At 34.1% G+C, this 21521-nt stretch overlaps 1 protein-coding gene across 4 annotated transcripts in view; it reads left to right on the top strand.

The window, feature by feature from the left end:
• The window catches only part of LOC138331040 (aspartate--tRNA ligase, mitochondrial-like), a 669399-nt gene that overhangs the window by 630596 nt on the left and 17282 nt on the right, over positions 1–21521 (top strand). For 3 of the 4 annotated variants that reach the window (XM_069278496.1, XM_069278498.1, XM_069278495.1), the window contains 4 exons: positions 2383–2437; positions 3009–3089; positions 3297–3394; positions 3657–3767. In XM_069278496.1, the coding sequence (XP_069134597.1) occupies positions 2383–2437; positions 3009–3089; positions 3297–3394; positions 3657–3767 (345 nt within the window). Of the gene's footprint in view, positions 1–2382; positions 2438–3008; positions 3090–3296; positions 3395–3656; positions 3768–4486; positions 10018–21521 lie in introns of those variants that run through there. The other variant, XM_069278497.1, reaches the window with a different exon arrangement.

Raw genomic sequence — 21521 nt, 5'->3', positions numbered from 1 at the left:
ATTTCGGATAGTTCGAACACTGATTTTTTTATAATAGATTTCGGATAGTTCGAACACTGATTTTTTTATAATAGATTTCGGATAGTTCGAACACTGATTTTTTTTATAATAGATTTCGGATAGTTCGAACACTGATTTTTTTATAATAGATTTCGGATAGTTCGAACACTGATTTTTTTATAATAGATTTCGGATAGTTCGAACACTGATTTTTTTTTATAATAGATTTCGGATAGTTCGAACACTGATTTTTTTATAATAGATTTCGGATAGTTCGAACACTGATTTTTTTATAATAGATTTCGGATAGTTCGAACACTGATTTTTTTTATAATAGATTTCGGATAGTTCGAACACTGATTTTTTTATAATAGATTTCGGATAGTTCGAACACTGATTTTTTTATAATAGATTTCGGATAGTTCGAACACTGATTTTTTTTATAATAGATTTCGGATAGTTCGAACACTGATTTTTTTTATAATAGATTTCGGATAGTTCGAACACTGATTTTTTTTATAATAGATTTCGGATAGTTCGAACACTGATTTTTCTTATAATAGATTTCGGATAGTTCGAACACTGATTTTTCTTATAATAGATTTCGGATAGTTCGAACACTGATTTTTTTTATAATAGATTTCGGATAGTTCGAACACTGATTTTTTTTATAATAGATTTCGGATAGTTCGAACACTGATTTTTTTATAATAGATTTCGGATAGTTCAAACACTGATTTTTTTTATAATAGATTTCGGATAGTTCGAACACTGATTTTTTTATAATAGATGTCGGATAGTTCGAACACTGATTTTTTTATAATAGATTTCGGATAGTTCGAACACTGATTTTTTTTTATAATAGATTTCGGATAGTTCGAACACTGATTTTTGTATAATAGATTTCGGATAGTTCGAACACTGATTTTTTTTATAATAGATTTCGGATAGTTCGAACACTGATTTTTTTTATAATAGATGTCGGATAGTTCGAACACTGATTTTTTTTATAATAGATGTCGGATAGTTCGAACAATGATTTTTTTATAATAGATTTCGGATAGTTCGAACACCGATTTTTTTATAATAGATTTCGGATAGTTCGAACACTGATTTTTTTATAATAGATTTCGGATAGTTCGAACACTGATTTTTTTATAATAGATTTCGGATAGTTCGAACACTGATTTTTTTTATAATAGATTTCGGATAGTTCGAACACTGATTTTTTTTATAATAGATTTCGGATAGTTCGAACACTGATTTTTTTTATAATTTTCGGATAGTTCGAACACTGATTTTTTTTATAATAGATTTCGGATAGTTCGAACACTGATTTTTTTTATAATAGATTTCGGATAGTTCGAACACTGATTTTTTTATAATAGATTTCGGATAGTTCGAACACTGATTTTTTTATAATAGATTTCGGATAGTTCGAACACTGATTTTTGTATAATAGATTTCGGATAGTTCGAACACTGATTTTTGTATAATAGATTTCGGATAGTTCGAACACTGATTTTTGTATAATAGATTTCGGATAGTTCGAACACTGATTTTTTTATAATAGATTTCGGATAGATCGAACATGCCAAATTATGACATAAAAGTAAGGTTTTTGTCGGCAAATTAACTCAACAGGATTCCTAAAATTGACGATATATTTCAGTATAAATATTTCAGTAGAATTGTCACAAAGGTGGTTTCTAATGAAAAGAGGTGTAAACATAAACTGCATGATTACGTAATTATTACGATAAACTACTTTTGTATGTTGAATGTGGATTTTGTTTTTTGTACCTCAATACATGTAGCTCGATATCCAAGAAGGTATATTTTGATTGAACTACAAATAGCAACTATAATTATCATTTTCGTGTTTTTATGTACATATATATATATATGTTTGTCAAAAAGAAAGAAAGAGATCTTGAAGGTTTTGAAGTTAGGACCTAATATTGATTTTATGTTTGATGTGTTAATTATTTATTTATACATTATATATTATTATTAAACATGTATGTATATCATTAATTTAAAAAATCAAGAACATAACTGACATTACAAAAAGAGTAATAAATTAAAAGATTTTTCAATGTAATATGATTTCCATACATGTTATACATAAATGATACCCTTATGGAATAAGTACAGTACGTATCACAGGTGAAATTCACAGGTAATACACAGGTAAATCCAGGTTAACTTCTCAGAAATAGACTTTAATCCTTGTCACAACATTCTGCTAATTATCAGATTATAAAAAGTGGGCAAATGGAGATACAGCCAATCACTCAACAAAAAAATCTGTGAGAGGTGTGATTACAACTGAAGATATTATTCTAATTCAAAGAGAATTTTTTTTCTTTTTTTTTTTAGTTTGAAGTCCTTGGAAAGAAGCGTTTGGAGACTGCAGCTCATATAGAACAAAAAGGTATTTTTCTCCGACTGATTCTGATGACTCTATTTTTTGCTATCGAAATAAATCCAATAAAATAAATATCAATATCTACCACAATTGGATTGAAAAGTATTTAAGATATTTTTTTTTTCTAATCTATTTCCTATTCATCCTTTATATATTATACACCATGCAACAGAATTAAAGATACATTAGAGACAAGTACAGGGATATATTATACATATACTTGATCATACCATAACTCTCTCTCTCTTTCCTCTCCACCCTCTTATCTATCCGCTATACAAACCCCTTCTCTCACTTTCTCCTCTTCTTTAGCTATTAAGAAATCATTATAAATATTCTTTGATATATACTAAGAATATCAGGTTGAAGATAACTTGAATTTTTGTTGATAGTTACGAATAGTGTGGCTTAAATGCAAGATAATAATGAAATTATCAAACTCGTTTTATATTTCCATTTAAAAAATAATGCTGTTTAAGTAGGTACATTTAAATATCTTTTTTGCCTCCAGAAATAGGAAATGTTTTATATCTGAAATTAATTTATGATATAAATTTTACAAAGTATTGTTTTCCAGGTCTGGTCATCAGAAATCCAACTGACTACAACATGTTCTGGGTGGTTGATTTTCCACTTTTCCTTCCAAAAGAAGATGAAGGTAATTGCTTAATTTTCCTGCATGAAATCAATCAAGGTTGATACAACTACAAAGGTATCTCTTAAACTTTAAAACTACATTTCTAAAGAAAGCAAAATTTATTAAGTTCAGTGAAAGGTTTTGAGATGAGGCATGTAAGATAACCATGGTATTCCTAGCATGAATTCCTTTGTTTTTATTGTTGTTCTATACGGTCTTCCATTACAGATGGTAGGCTTGTATCTGGAGCAGTGGAGTCTGCCCATCATCCATTCACAGCTCCAGTACAGGACGACCTTGAACTGGTGTACTCTGACCCCACTAAGGTCAGTAATTAGGCAAATTAGTGGAACAACATTTACAGATGATAGCAGAAAGAATTCTCATCTAGACCTCAAGTAAATTTAATGAAAAGTTAAGAATAAATTATCACTTAATTATAATTAAATTAGTGGTTTCATGTTCCACGTCACAACATCTAGTGTCCCATCCTTACCAATGGAGCCAAACATTTCCTGTATTTCTATATACACGAGTAGTCTCTTGTTTAGTATTGACATCATTTATTTATTTGTTTGTATACAACAGGTTAGAAGCCAACATTATGACCTTGTTTTGAACGGTAACGAGATCGGAGGAGGCTCAGTCAGAATCCATGATGCAAAGCTTCAGAAATATATTCTGTCAGATATATTAAAGGTAAGTTTATATACTACGGTAACTCTTTAATATACAGTATATCATGGGTACTTAAAGACTAACTCCAATAGATTTTTGTTATGAAGATATAACACAAAAATCAGAGATACGAAAATAAAAGTCACTAATTCAATAAAATTCAGGAGGTTTTTTTCTATTAAAGATAGCCCTTCACCTTAAATTGCATCAGACAGTCGGACGTTCCAAATGACATTTTTTATAAAACTTTAAAGGCTGTTTTAAGCATTGATAAACAATAGTTATTTGATTTTGTTGGTAAGGAAAGTTTGGAGACTATGCAAAACTTTTTTTGGGCTGACAATGCAAAAACTTAGACTTTTTGTGTTCATTTTTTCACTCCAATATAAAACTGAAAACCTGTGTTCTTAGCGTGAGTGTAAACTATAGCAGCTTAAATACGGTAAATACCCCCGATAGTTACCATTTATGGGTGTTTTTTAATGTGTGGACAAGTAAATATTTTCACATTTATTAACATTGCCTTATAAATTCATTATTTCGTATTTACATATTACAGAGTAATCTGCCCTTGTGGGTAGGTATTGATTGTGACGTCATTTGTTTGAGATGGTAACATCATACTTTTCAGAGAAAACAATCTGAGTTGCGCTAACCAAATACTGATGTCACAATGGATACCTACCCGAAAGGGAGGTAACTTATATGTTTTAACGTCCATATTTTATGTGTTATGACAGGAGGATACAAGTGAGTTGGATCATCTCCTCACAGCTCTTGTTATGTTTTAACATCCATATTTTATATCTGTTATGACAGGAGGATACAAGTGAGTTGGCTCATCTCCTCACAGCTCTTGTTATGTTTTAACGTCCATATTTTATGTGTTATGACAGGAGGATACAAGTGAGTTGGATCATCTCCTCACAGCTCTTGTTATGTTTTAACATCCATATTTTATATCTGTTATGAAAGGAGGATACAAGTGAGTTGGCTCATCTCCTCACAGCTCTTGTTATGTTTTAACGTCCATATTTTATATCTGTTATGACAGGAGGATACAAGTGAGTTGGCTCATCTCCTCACAGCTCTTGTTATGTTTTAACGTCCATATTTTATATCTGTTAGGACAGGAGGATACAAGTGAGTTGGCTCATCTCCTCACAGCTCTTGTTATGTTTTAACGTCCATATTTTATATCTGTTATGACAGGAGGATACAAGTGAGTTGGCTCATCTCCTCACAGCTCTTGTTATGTTTTAACGTCCATATTTTATATCTGTTAGGACAGGAGGATACAAGTGAGTTGGCTCATCTCCTCACAGCTCTTATACTCAGAACTTGGTGGGTGGTAATGGCGGGTTGGGCGGGCCCATGTGCGCCAGTCGCTATTGATGTAGGTGTTACGTTGTCCCACGTGATAGTAATGTTTATGTCGTGGGAGGGCGACCGAAAGGGGCCAAGAAGGCTTACTGATATATATATGTATATTAAAAATTTACATTTTATTGGTATATATGAAAATAATTATTCTGTTTTATAAAAAGTGTAGTTATTGTGGTATGTTGTTGTTCATAGTATTTTTTAACAGTTGTTTTGTGCCCCGGGTCTAGTACAACCAGTTACACCCGACAGTAGAGGACTTCACCGCTTCCGTTAAGTACGGTACTTCGTCCTTTTGCCGGGTTTGGCCGGAGGTATAGATTGTCCGGGGGTTCCTATGGTGTGTGCTGACTTTTAAATTATATTAAGTGTATGCGTTATTAATGTAGAGGAGAAAAACAATAAGAACATTGGTATTAATCACTTAGATATATTGATCAAAAATTGTAATATAAATCTATTTATAGAAATTAATTAAAAATATAGTATCCAATGACTTCGCCGTCAATAATAATTATTTGATACTTAGTAAAGTAACTTAATGTGAGGGAACCAACCAGCTTTAAAAAAATTTTACGTACGGATATGTATTATTTGTATAGTTAATTAAAAGGATAAAAATTTAAAAGATTAAGATTAAAAAAAAAACGTTAGAAGAAGCCAGATTAGCTTTATTCTTTCATATATCTATAATTATGTAGATCAACTGTTTAACCTGCCACGTTAAACGTTGACTAATAATATAACTATACAGTATATATAGTTTAAGATAAAGAGGTAAAAATCGTTAGAGAAAAAATGCCAGGCGGGCCTTGCCCTTATGTATCCTGGCCGGTGTAATGTAGGGGTTGTCTCCCCTATTTTGTATTATTTATCAATTAGAAGAAAAACAAGTAGAGTGTGCCGGTAGCTTCTAAACCGATCAAATATAATTTTACAAGGTAATTATCCAGGTTACTAGAGGAAATTCGATGTTGGGATATATAAGGGATAAGTTTTTAAGGAAATTGAAAGGATGAGACCACATTCATATTATTATGAATCAGTTCGTTATTATAGTTAATTTACAGAGAAGATGCCAGAAAATTGAGATGGATTGTAGGATAAAAAACATTGATTGTTCATTTATCAAACTGTATCTCCTGCCACGAGTACAGTTTTCGTTACAGGGAGTTTATCAAGTGTTAAAAAAATGAAAAAATAACTTATTGAAAAATTTTGCCAGATGGGCGAAGCCCTGCTTCTGCCCGGAGTTTGGATTACCTCCCTTTGTCCACACCTGTGTCAGAGGAGGGAGGTCGATAGTATTTGGTATAAGTACCGCATACTGTTCACCGACTGGTGATTATAAAAATAGTTACATTCTGACTCAAGGATTTGTTAATATTAGTACAATATAAAGAAAAAATAATAATCCTTGAGCGATAGTTTATCGCCATTTTTCTTATGGAAAAAGGTGATGTACATTTGTAGTGTTAGTAACTAGCCCTGTAAAGAAAAACAAGTATTTGAACACCATTATACCACTTCTCCAGTCACAAGTGCAAAGTAGATATATATATGTGTATTTAAAGTAGTACAAAAAGAAAATTAATATATGAAAATTTTGTCACACGTGTGTAAATGTACTCACATGTGTACTTAACCCTTAAATTTATGTTCAAGTTCAGACTAAAGGTCATCCGTCTCCGAGGTCACTAAAAGCTAACCAGCGGCTCGGACGTTATGATCTTCAATGTTTCCACAATAGTTGTTGGGGGCCCCTACCGGACATATCATAGAACCATTTCATCATATGATTTATGAATATCGATAACCTAAATGCAGGACAATGATAAACATGATATATTATTGCACTCGTGTCGGGCTGATATAAGCTAACCATCAGCGGTGGTACATAGTGTGATATAATGCTATTTAGTCCTATACTATTTAAAAATCTTACTGAAAAGCTTAAAGCGTTATTTCGTATCAAAAATCTAATTATAAAAGGAAAAAACCTTCCTAATTATTAGGACTTTACATATAGTTTAATAAATTGTTTGTTTCAACTGACGCAGCAGTATCACAAACTCTGATGCGACAGGCCCCTGTGCTGGCTTCTGTCGAACAGTCAGATTTTAAAAAGTACGTGCCAAGCACAAAATAGTCCGTAAACTACAGGAGATATGTACATGCGAGTACACAGTATATATAGTGATATCTATACACTGGTAGCCCTATTATGTTAATTTTCGTTCTCAAACTGTTATTTTAATCATATTGGTTAGTATTTAAATATTTACGTTGTGTTAGACCTAGAATAACAGAAATGAGAAACCAGCAGCTAAATTCAAAACACAATTTAATTATATATACAATATTATATAGAGATGGTTTACAATATCTAAAGTAATTGGTGGTGGTATAAGAGTAATACGATGATTTAAAGTGTTACTTATCTGTATGCGAATGTCCTGGTATAACCCTTGATCCTTCCAGGTTTCAAAATTACAATAATCACAAATCCACAAGGAAAATGAATGTCCACAGATGATTTGTAAAGTTCCAGGCAATATGAATAAATCCACACAAAGTGTTGTAAATATCCACAGATAAGGTCACAATAGCTCTCCCAATAGAATCTTATATGGCGCTGTACAATTCTTGATACGTCTAATTACAGCTAGGTCTCATTACAGTTCTGATTAGCCTTGGACAGCTGGAGTATATATAACTAAACTCTAATTCAAGAATATTGGAGAACCTTCTACTTCTAGAAATATCTAACTAAAAACAGTAAACAAATAAACACACAGAACTTTCTGGAAATAGATCATTCTAGATCTCTACTTATAATCAACATGTTTACAAACATATTTGTTTATACATGATAATATTCTAGAAAGTTCTATAACCTAAATCAATTATATGAACTTTATAGGATGTATCAATAATAAAGCTATAGGAGTTATCTCCCTTATCTAATAACTACACGTATTTAGTGTCATACATAACAGTTGGTTATATCTGTTTTACTGTTATTATTCAAATTTTAGTTATTTTTTACTAATAGCATGTTATTATTTTCTAGCACACGTTATATGTTTGCTACTGAGTTATCTTAATCTTTGCATGCGTTAGTCATTTATAAATGATGTTAGATTCAGTGGCTGATATTATTATTGATTGTGCATGGTTATTATTGATTGTGTATGGTTATTATTGATTGTGCATGGTTATTATTGATTGTGCATGGTTATTATTTTAATTTCCCTTGTTATTGCCAGCATGTTATGTGATTTTTATGTAGAACTTTGTTAGCATCAACAGAACATGTGATTATTTACGTGACCACGTTACGATATAGTTGAAAACATTATTTTTCCATGAAAGCGTTATTTTTCCATGCAAATACCACTTCTCCATTGTTCTCAGTGACCCCTACGGCGACAGCGCAGTGAGCCGGCGGGCGAGCTTCGCTAGTGTGTTGATCACTCGCAATATAAGTCGACTAAATCGCTACCGCATCGCATGTGCTGTGCGATCTGTGCAACTGAACATGGATTATAGTTTTCAGTTACTATATTTACCATACTTTTTTCTACATAGTTTGCAGTCACTGTTTTAATTCATTGAAAAATCCTTTCCATTTCTTTGTCGTCTTTGTAACGATTTACGATTAAGGGTTTGGTTTGGATTCGGTCATAGTTTAACTTCACGTTACAAAGAGTTGATTACTCGGTATTTTTTTGGTTGATAACTTTTTCAACATATTATGCATTTCAAGTTGATTGATTATTACGTTAGAGATAGGATATATATATACGTAGATATGTTACTGATAGGGTACGTAATCTGTTTTGATTAACGAAATCATGTGCAGTTCTTGAATGGATGATTTAACAACATTATTTGTCCAAGTTAAGCATATTATGGAACAAGTACTGCATATTCAAAATGAACATTGCAAAATCTACTATAATTCTATATAATATTGTGAATATATCGTTTGCACAGCGAAGAAGCAAATACATATCAAAACTATCAAAGAATTTATGTCACGATTTTTGACTTTGCAATTGTTCAAGCTAAAATGAAGTGTGTTTTCCTTTCAAGACCAAGATGTAGTCACTCGGAGTCATTAGTTACCGGACACCTAAGATATCTGAATTTCGGTATCAGGATATGTATTGCGGTAACGACTACGAGACATATTTGGTGCGTGACGTAATCGACCCTCTGCGAGGCAACGCAGCTCATCGCTATCAATACTTGTGTTTTTCAAAAGCCTATTTTTAGCGATCGGGGATGGTTGTTTCGTCAATTTTCTAATCCAACTGTGTTTTTTATTTTTGTTAACCGTTTTTTCTATTAATAGAATAGTCTTTTAGACTGTTTATAAAAGGTGTCGTCTTTAGAACTACAGTTGGTGCCCATTACTGCTAATGGAGCAAAGACATGATTGTGGAAACCATAAATTAAACGTCTGTATGCATTTTATTGTACTTGTTTTATATCACTTACCTACTAGGCAATAAACTGAACCGTATGATATATCAAATTCATAGCGAGACTTTTTTCACACTAAATATGATGGTCTTTTCGAAGGAAAATTATACGTCAAGTCTACAAATTATGATTTGACGTATTATGAGTGGTAAAGTAGATATAAAGAATGGTGGTTATGTTTGTTTTGGACAAAAAATAATATCTAAATGCATGTGTATGTTTAGAATAATTGGAAACCTGCAAAAAAGTACAGAAAATTATGCCCGAGTGATTTCTGAGGTAGTGCTTCACTACGACACATAGGCACCATTTCGTGCCCGGCCGAAAGGTATAGTGGTATTATACCTATCGAAATTTGATCTATTGAAATCACGATAAAGCTGCAGATAATTATAGCATTTAAACTCGAGTCAAAATTCATGTTGTCAGAAACATTTTCATTGTCAATCTGTTTTAGAATAATTACTTCTTTTTATTTCATCCAGTCAATTTATATTATATACATCTGAATGATATTATTACGTATATAGCTATGTGTATACCCGATGTATAGACATGAACATACAGATACAAATGGAAATACAGGTATATAGTTGCGTAATAATTAGGTTTAGATAGTGTACCAGGGACGTAGGAACCGGGGTGGTAGCAGAGGACGGGGCGACAGAAATGTTCAAAAATTATACATTTGGAAGAAAAATACTTTCTCCGCGCTACCAACGCCTCTAACTGTAGATGTGTACAAGGATTATTTGTACTGATATATGAAAAATGTATATATGATTGTGGGTGTGGGGCGCCGGGCCGGGGGAGGAGGTTACAAAACCTTGAGGACCTTTCACCGCCCATGACACCTCCATTTATAGCATTCAATTAAATTGACATCATGCTGTGACAGCCTCTGTAACTACCTGTATAGTCTAACTAGTAAAATAAAGATCACCAGACTACCCCATGTGTTACTATACAAGTTAAGACAATACCCTCTGATCTGCCACATGATCCCTTATTATCCCCATCCAAACCACACTTACTGTTTTAACTATATAATATGCTGTAACTAACATCCGGACTCGGGTATGCACAGACACCGGTCCTTGTCCAACAAGTCTAATATAGTAATTACCTGAATGAACGAAAGATATTTATAAAACTTGTACGCGTATCCTTCACCAGATTTCATGTATAGTTGGAATATCGAGTAATTGTTATTTCTAATGAGACCACATGGCAACAACTTCGCTAGCCAAGGGTGTAACCATGGTCAATACAAACCGCTCAGCTAGGGAGAACAAGAGGTCCCGATAATCTCTCCCTAGCCAAGCGGTATATTGCGGCTATCCTCGAGCTTCCAGAGGTCACATCGATTCCCTTGCAGGTCATTCCCGAGTCCCTAAACATGGCCGCCAATGTCACAGGGTGCAGGATTTAAAATACCTCACCCAGGGATCGAACTCGGGACCTATGGATAACTAGGCTGACGCTCAACCGATCGAGCTAAAGAGAAGTTTTCATTCATTCTGAACGGAGATGAACGGAGCCCTGTTTAGGGATTTTTTAAATACACATATATTCTGATAATGGTGTCAAAACAAGTGCACGAGCAAGGACGTATATACTTATAAAATCCTTGGCACGAGAGACCACCATATCGAGTGCACACCAGAGCACCCGCTGCCGTTCAGGAAATTTCTTGTCACGTGAGCTCTCGCCATCCTGAACACGCCCCAGGGTTAAATAAGGCTTAACAAAGTCCTACATACAAAGCGGCAAAATAACAATGTTTTCTCATAATGAAACTCCTAGACGTGCTCACCCAGGCTGCCGTCACGTCTCCTGGCCTCCTCAACCATACCTCCTGTCCCCAATATATTACTTTGCTAATAAATCTACAATTATCTAACATCAATAATGTATCTTTACACACACCGTAAAGTACGTAAAACCACCACGTGCTCCGAATTTTTACATCGAAAATGAGAACAAATCACTGTCGCTCGTACCAGAAACATATATACATATGTATATATGTTTCTGCCCGTACTCGCATATCTAGATTATATGCATACGAATCGAACGCATCCTTGGCCTCAATCACTACATCTCATCGATAGAATGGAAATCATTGAACATGTAAAAATTGTTGGTTTATAATTTCCCTCTCAAAGAGTGTATGCAACTATGAGTATCGTCTGTGAAAATTTCCCCTTTTTTCCCTTCGAGTTCACTCCAATGCCGTCGAAGCGCCCCTATATATGTCGAGAGTACCGTGCCGCGGGCATTGATGAATACATGTACACTTTCCGTGCTTGTAGGAAAGGCCCAAGGAACCTTGCCCAATTCGTTAACCTTCTCTATAACCCACAGGTGTTAGAACTCTTCAACTATTGGTAATTGGTAGTCATGGGAAACAACATGTAGCTTAAGCTAACCACAGGGGTTCCCCTTATAGGTAAGAGTGACAGGTGAGCTAATCCCATGCTTGTAGTGCAGTGCAGTAGTGACTCGGCCAATCTACGGAATTGATAATGACCAGTTGAGTGCTAACATAAATGAAAACAAATGAACTCGGAAAGGCCAGGAAATACAGAAGATACATTTACAACCTATACAAAGTCTAAGATTGGAACAGTTTTTGGGTTTTTCGTCTATAATACTGAAAGGTCATATGACATGGTAAGTTAATATTTGACAAAAGCAATGCATTAAAACATGGTATTTCTTTTTTTGTTTTTGTTTTGTATTCAATACAAAATTTACCTAAATATTTACGATTACAGATAAATTTTAATTTAAACTATAATAAAGTATACAATATATGTGCCAAATGCAAGGTAGATAATAAAAGTACCGTGAATAACCAATACAATATATACTTTGTAAAACCAGATCAAGTGTGATATGTAACTTTCAGTGAATGCGAATACAGCTAAAAACATATTTTATAGTTGAAAAACTATTTCATAGATTTGCAGCGCAACTTGAAATAACTACCATGCGATTTTTAAATGAAGATTGATTTGATATATTACTAAATCGGAAACTTTCTTAAAATGCCAGCATAAAGCCATCTCCGAAAACTATGTTAAAACAAGGACGTAGATGACGTATCTCTTATAAATCCTTGATTAAAAAAACTGTTGCGTAATATTCGCACGAAGGTGTCCTGTATATCAATACTGTCGCCATTAAAATTTGACAATAATGGTGAGAATTTTGTCTTGAGATATCATTTTTCTGATTTCACAAAAGTGAATGTCAAATTAGTATGATCATGACACAATATTATATATTTATGTTCAAAGAAAATAGAACTTTATAAACGTTCAAGCAATTTAAGCCCTTGCTAAAGAAATCGAAAGCTATAAATATATTACCAAATACAAACACCTTAAGATTGGTACATGTCAATTAGATACTCGGTTATTAAAGCTTCCAGACGAAATAGTTGCTCGAATACCGATGTCAGAAGCACAGGGATCTGCGAATTAGTTACAGATTATGTAATCATGAAACCACCAGAGTGGCCTTTCTACTCGTATAAGGTATCATGGTCTTACAGCACTCTGATGGGTCCATGATTATATAATCTGTAACTAATTCTCATATCCCTGTGTCAGAAGTGGGGTACGGAGAAATAAGTAGGTTTACCGGAATCCGGTAGCAACATTACAAGCGCATGACATCACAGAATGGACGGTCTACGTTAGAAAATATATTTTCCATGAAATCAAGTTGATTCGGAAACTCTCCATTCTATAATGAGATAAGTCGTGTTCTATTTTCATCAAGTTTTATCAAGGATTTATAAGTGATTCATATACGTCCTTGGTTTTATCAATAATTTTAATCCAAGTATTACAAATATATCTAGATTAAAGTATTACAAACCCATTTTTTAAAGTTTACATTCAGTTTAATTAGACCGCGGATATATCCTTGATTACACCAAGGACGTATATATTACTTATAAATCCTTGATTACACTCATTGTAATTCTAGTACAAAATCAAAGTGCAGTTGAATGTATGATCATGATTTTATCTTTTCAAAATTATGAAAACTGTGAACATTCGCTATTTCTACCAGGTTAGCCCGAGATACTCTGGCCCTGACATGTACACCAGACTTACACATCATGACAGATAGATGTCTGGTTTAGGAAGGACTGTCACTTTTGATACATATATGAAATAAATTAACTTTTTTTATTCGATTGATTGATATGAATACCAGAGGTATTACCGTCTATATCTTACATACACTACTATTGAACTATTATCTACAGCACCATGACAAAAGTATTCGCGATTTTTTCAAATGGCGGCTCTGCCGCTGTGCGCTTCGGGCGATTAAAGGGGTATAACTCGTACAGAAATGTATATTTTTGGCTAATTTTTTGATATGACGTCGCAAATGACCTAACTGACGTCATTTGTCAAAGACAGACGTCAGCTTACTAAAATACCAACGTAAACAAAGCCACGTAAAGATGGGGAGGAAAACGGCGGAAGTTTCGTCTGATATGAAAAAAGTTATAATAGAAATGAAGTCATACGACATAAAACTTCAAAGTTGGTGAAGGCAACAGGAATACCAGAATCTACGATTAGATCCATATGGAAAAGGTATTTGGAAAGTGGAACTCTGGAAAACAAAGCAAGAACAGGTAGGCCGTCCAAGTTGTCAACGAGAGACAAAACATGGCTTTTTCGTTACACAAAAACAAACAGAGGCAAAGTATTGACGGAAATAACTAATGAATTAAATGAAAGATTGGATGTACAAAATACAGTAAATAGTCGAACTGTTCAAAGATTTCTTCATAAAAAGGATTTGAAGCGCAGAGTTGTCAGAAAAAAGATGGCTGTTTCGGAAGTAAATCGTAAAAAACGTTTAAGCTGGTGTTTAGAAAAAAGACGACTTAGTGTGGAACAATATTGGAAAACTATAATATTTTCTGATGAAAGTCAGGTTGTAATAGGTGATAATCACCGTGTATATGTGTGGAGAACAGCCCGTGAATCTTTTCTACCAGAGTGCATGTGTCCTCCCCGTCAGCGCCGGATATCTGTTATGGTGTGGGGATGCATCACATATTATGGTGTAGGAACTCTTTGTAAAGTTGACGGAAATATAAATGCCCAGAAATACATAAATATACTAGATGATAATCTTTGGCCTGTTATCGCTCAGCATTTCGCCGACAAAATATATAGATTCCAAGACGACAATGCCCCCGTACATCGGGCACATGTTACAAACGAATTTAAGCTGCAAAATAATATACCAACCATTATATGGCCTGCACAATCACCAGACATTAATATTATTGAAAATTTGTGGCTTAGAATCAAAAGGACTTTGCAAAACAACGCCCGGAACATCGGATCTGCAGACCAGCTGTTTCTAGCGATTTCCGATATATGGGTTTCTTTCACTCTGCAATACGTCAGATCTTTATATAATTCAATACCTCGCCGTTTGTTGGCAGTTATCAAGTCCAAAGGTCACCTCACAAAATACTAGGTAAGTGCAATTATTTTAGTGTTGTTTATATAACGTTAACGTTTTCCGTCAGCGATGCTTAATGAAATGACGTCCGCCATCTTGGAAAATCGCGAATACTTTTGTCATGGCGCTGTATGTCTCAAGTTAATGTACCTTCACAAGTAATATAACTTTGCTTACGGGTACGAGTCACACGGGTAAATTGACGATAACAAATGATTCGGTTTCACCCCTATATGGCACGACGTCTGATCAACCGACCGTGAAATACACATCCATGTTGTCGTATGCCATCCCCTGGGGCGGTATAGGAGATTTCAGAAAAGATGGCGTGACGTCACAGAAAGTTTACATCCGGGTCCTCAAAGGTACAAACACAGTATGGCGACTGATAAAAACAATAACAGATACGTACATCTCTGCTTCACAATCGATACTTTGACAAAAGTTTATACTTTCATACTTGCAAATTCTGATTTTGAAATGGTTTCTTATTGTTTCACATGTTACGGATGTTAACATTTTTATATTTTCATTTGTTTATTGCTAAATATAACAAGTGTAGATTTAGTGTCGAAGCCACCTATCGAAGCGCTGCCGGGCCATCACACGTTTCCGATTTTGTTCATACGTATAAATTGAGGTTGTGAAAAAGGTGTTTATGAATAAATGATTTATTTCAATGTATCATGTTTCTGTTAAACATGAATAAACAAAACGTGAACCACCTGACCAGACCACGGCCGCTCGTGTATGGCTTCATCGCTGGTAGATCACCGCAGGCCACAGCATTGTTGGGGAAATAAATCATATGAATGATTACCAACACTTTTATCTAAAAAAGTACTTGTTTAAGATATATATATATTTCGTTATTTAATATGTACATGTTGTTTTAATGGAATGCCCTTGTATCAACTACTGTGTTACACGTACATGTATGGCTGCCGATCTCGAAAAATAATATATGGTGAAATCGTTCAGTTTTCATGCTGCATATTTCATTTTTAATATTTCATTTTCAGCCGCTTTTATGCCATGGACTGCTGTGTTAAGTCTCCAATTGAAATGGTATTAATTTTATATAATTTGAATACATATTAGGTAGACTTCATTTAAATTGATATAAATTACAGATCGTAGTACTGTACGTAAATGCCGACCAGGATACATTGCGCACGGCTTCGAGAATCCTAAATACTCAAAGTTTTGTTTAAAAATATGATATAATGAACCTACAAACTGACTCATTTGTATGTTATAAACTAAATCCCAAAATTAATGACAAAAATATTAACCAGAATACGGAATTTTATGACACTGAAAACGGACGAAATTCGGGTTCTCGGTTGTACTGTAATGGCTGCCGTGGGCTTGGGGTAATCTACGAAAGCAAATGTTTAATTTTGTACTAATCACACATCGTAAGGTGTTTTATCAAGAAACCCTTTGAAAACAGTAATTGCTTATAATTATATTTTGGGTGACTTTGAATTTAATATGTAATATCAAATTGATATTTGCAATATATCTGTCAATGTTTATACGTAATGGCGACCGTGTTTTCTCGTGGCGGTCGAAAATGGTGTATAAACAGAGTAAAATATATGAATACCATATGTTTAAAATTGTAAATTATTGTAAAATATTTTTATTTACACTTTTCGAAATGTAAATAACGCAATAGTTCTCGGATTGTCGTACTATTTATTACAATAAAATGTAAACAAACATCGCAAGCGGCTGTGTTCCCTCAATGTTTATGTGTACAGATATAGGAGTTGTACCTTTGAGCGCCCGGATGTACCTTTGTGTGACGTCATCGCCATCTTTTCTGAAATCTCCTATACAGACGTGAAGGCTATGTTACGTAATTGCACCCAGGAAGGTGAAGTAAATCATGTACACTTTATTTCCTCCATTTTAACAAAATGCAGCATCGGAGCGGTAGATTACGCGTACACGGTAAATTGTTTGCTGTACGAGAAAAGTAAAGCTAGAAAATAAGAACTTTTGAATTCAAATATACAAAGTTTTTATTATTTATTCAGTCACCCAATATCGCACAGGTTCTCTACGAAAGTCGTATTGATATATGTTTTGTTTTGCTTTTTGTTTCAAAAATGATTTGATCAACTGCAAAGTTGAAACGATCGTGGCCGTATGTAGTGCAGACCTGTCCATTGATCATATTAATAATTACAGCAAATATAAGTGGTCGTTACACCAGAGACATACATACATATGTATATATGTTTCTGATTACATGTACATTGTACGATTGTTGATTTCGAAAAATAATATAGTATTTTCAAATTCGAAGTCCGCATTAACTACATTAAACTGCAACGTGAAGTGTCGAATTGAAGTGACATTTTCTACAGAACTATACTACATGTGTAAGGTATATATGTATTTGATTAGTTTTTTAGATTGACATATACGGATCGTAGAGAATGTCAACCAGGACACATTGTGTAAAGTATCGAGAATCCTTAAATACTATAAAGTGTTGCTAAATATGATGAAATGTAACAATAAGCTGAATCATTTGCATATCATAAACTTACTCACCAGGATCTGCGATGACGAAACCTCGGTGTTACATGGTATACAATACAATGCAGTTTACTTTATTTGAGTATCACATCTCAAAATCACATAAAAACAACAGAGAGTTTACATCAAAGTAAAAAATATTTCAAATCTAGAACCTATGATAATGATATCCAGCCAAACTGGCTTACGAGACATTAATTTGAAGAAAAAAATCACTGTCACACTGAGACAGGTAAATAAATTAAAACTGTACATGAGATCAAGTGAGTTTCATCCTCAACACTATTTAGATGAGCATATATAGAGTACACAAATGATCCTGTAATTAAATGTTTAATTTCGACTTTTAGCTAAGGTTACCACAACGAAACTTTGCTAAGATTTGTTTATTATATACTTATTTCCATTTATTTGGCCACTGTCATTCCATAGTCGTCGATACCAGTCCGCTGCATCTTCCTGGATAAATATATACCAGGCTTTAAGAAGGCACTGTTTAACATTAGGAATAGGTACATAAAAGTCGATCAACGATCGTTTCGGTAAGTTATTTGTCTACCCGACATTCACAGCTTCTCCATTTCCCTTTTGACCACTGATGATTTTTTTGAGTCGTCAGCCACAGCCTACACACCTATATTTTTTGTTTCACATTACAAAATCTCCATCCTAGATCACCTCTTGTAACGACGTCGGATGCATTTGAAGCGGAACCAAGAAAGTAAAGGAAACGGTATTTACGAATAGAATATTTAAAACATTGGCACGACGGTAGATTTTGCTAGTTCTCGTGTGGGCATTTCCATATTCAGAAATTCGGTAAATCATAATCCAAGATATTTGTATTTGTCGGTAATGTCGATTAGCAGATAACCACAAATAAAATGAAAGTTAGATACGCATTAATTGTCATAGCTTATAGTGAAGTCTCGTGCAATACCATTTGCGTAAAATAAAATAGAGACATCGAAGGCTATTTCGGCAGCCAGGTCGTTAATATAAATCGTAAAAATTGTCGGCGAAATATTACAGCCTTGTTTTACACTATTTGTGACGTCAAACCAATCATCAAATAACAGGTACATGTCAAATTATAACATCAGTATATTAGTAGTGAAGTTATGACCGAATCCAACACAAACCCTCATACGTAAATCATTACAAAGGCGACCAAGAAATGGAAAGGAATTATCAATGAATTTAAACAGTGAATGCAAACTCCGGAGTGAAGTTGGGTAAATATAGTAACTGAAAACTATATACATGTATTCCATGTTGTGTTGCAAAGATCGCACAGCACATGCGATGTGGTAGCGATATATTCGACTTATATTGCGAGCCGTGCTCTCGTCATGGGTCGGTGATCAACACCCTAGCGAGATCGCCTGACGGCTCACTGGGCTGTCGCCGTAAGGGGTCACTGAGAACAACGGAGAAGTGGTATTTGCATGGAAAAATAACGCTTTCACGGAAAAATAATGTTTTCAACTATATCTTAACGTGGTCACGTAAATAATTACATGTTCTGTTGTTGCTAACAAAGTTCCACATAAAAATCACGTAATATGCTAGCAATAACAAGGGAAATTAAAATAATAACCATGCACAATAAATAATAGCATGAGCCACTGAATCTAACATCATTTATAAAAGACTAACGCATGCAAAGGTAAAGATAACTCAGTAGCAAAAATATATCGTGTGCTAGAAAATAATCACATGCTATTAGTAAAAAATAACTAAAATTTGAATGATAACAGTAAAACATATATAAGCAACGTAAATATTTAAATACTAACCAATATGATTAAAATAACAGTTTGAGAACGAAAATTAACAGAATAGGACTACCAGTGTATATTAGCGCTCCTGCCATTCCTGTTGATGAGATGAAATGTGTTTCTGCTGATGAGACCTGTGGGGAGTCTGAAAATAATTGAAACAATTTAATTGGTGTATTGATATATGTCGGCATCTCTGTATAAACGTTGTCTCTGTAAATAAAATTTATCACAATATATAAGATAGTGTTCTATGGTTTCTGGAACGTTGCATGTTTCACATAATCCATCTAAATGTAAATTCATTTGGTATAAATAAAATTTGAGTCGGCATTTTCCCAGTCGGAGACGGGTATATGCTCTGATTAGCTGTACATTTTTACAATTAATTTTGTTGATAGATTTTTTCAAAATGGGTATTTGTGTTTTCATGGACCTCCCCACGTCTGGTTCATTCCATTTAATTTGCCAGATATTAGTTTCCTGTGCCTGCAAAAAAGACCTTACTTCGTCCTTAGATAGAGGGACTTTAACTGTGACGTGCTCTAATCTAAGGGCAGCTTTGGCTTCCGTATCCGCCATGTCATTACCTAGGATGCCGACATGGCTCGGAATCCAAGCTAACTGAACAGTCCCTATTACAGACAATAAATATAAAATTTCATAAACAATTGGATTCTTAATGTTGAAAGCAGACATTTGTATAGCCTGCAATGAACTAAATGAGTCTGTAAATATTACATACATAATTATTAGTTTCAATGGTGTTTAAAAATTGTAGAGTGAGTAAAATAGCTGTTAGTTCAGCAGTCATAATTGAAATATGATTACTTAGTCTGAATTTGTTTGTAATATTCATTTCTGGAATGACAAAAGCAAATCCACATAGTTGTGTGTTTGGATATTTAGATCTATCAGTATATATGTGTACTCCTGAAAAAGATAGGATATATTGACCTGCAGGACCTAGGGCCTCTGCCAGCGACATTGACTTGTTTACGGTGTCGTGTAGTGTGGTGCTCACTTCCGGTTTGCTCAGGGTCCACAGTGGGATTGGGCTGAACTCGGAAGTGTGTGTTGTGATGTTTACTCTCTGAAAAGAAGATTTGATTGTTTTTATCGACGTGTAGTAGGATTTGTATGTTATTGGCATTTTAGGTTCGTTATATATGAATTTGGCATCTTCTGTTAGGCTGTTTATTTTAGGGTGCGGGGTTTTAAGTCCCTCAATTTTCAGCTGATATTTACAAATTAAAAAGTTCCTGTGGAGTTGAAAAGGTGGGTCTGAGGCTTCCGCCTGCAGACTAGAGAGTGAAGTGCCTTTCATAGCATACAAACAAGTCATTAAGCATTTATATTGTAATTGATCTAGGCGCGCTAGATGTGTATCGCCGGCTGAGTTATATACTTCAGTGCCATACTCTGCTATACTTCTAATTAAGGTTTTATATAATGTAGTTAGTATATATCCATTGCAGCCTCAGTTAGTACCACTTAAATGTTTTATTAAATTTAGGCGTTGTTCGCACCGCTCTATCACAGAATCTTTATGTGTGCTCCAGGTTAAACCTCTGTCATAGAACATACCAAGAAATTTTGTAACATTTTTAATAGATATAAGTGTTTCCCCATTTTGATTTTCACCTCTGATGATCTTGACTTAAACTCAGCAGAACCCCTTCTGCGAAATAACACTGCAATAGTTTTGGTTTCTGATATTTTGAATCCCTATGTATTACACCAATTTAGAATGTTAGTAATGTCTTTGGACAGAGCGGTGCTCAATAGTTGTAGGTTACGATGCGCTTTCCAGATGGCACTATCATCTGCAAATTGTGATATATTTTGTTTAATAGTAATACAATCAGATATGTCATTTATACAGATATTAAATAGTGTAGGGCTGATCACTGAGCCCTGGGGGACACTGTTTTCAATTGGGTATACTTCCGAGTACGTCTCCCCTATACGTACTTGTATAGTTCGGCCCTGTTAAAAATCTTTAATAAAACCATACATGTTTCCATGTATACCCATATTTTTCATTTTA

Source organism: Argopecten irradians, chromosome 9, assembly GCF_041381155.1.
Source record: "Argopecten irradians isolate NY chromosome 9, Ai_NY, whole genome shotgun sequence".
Taxonomy (NCBI): Eukaryota; Metazoa; Mollusca; class Bivalvia; order Pectinida; family Pectinidae; genus Argopecten; species Argopecten irradians.
This window is presented reverse-complemented; position numbering and strand designations above follow the sequence as displayed.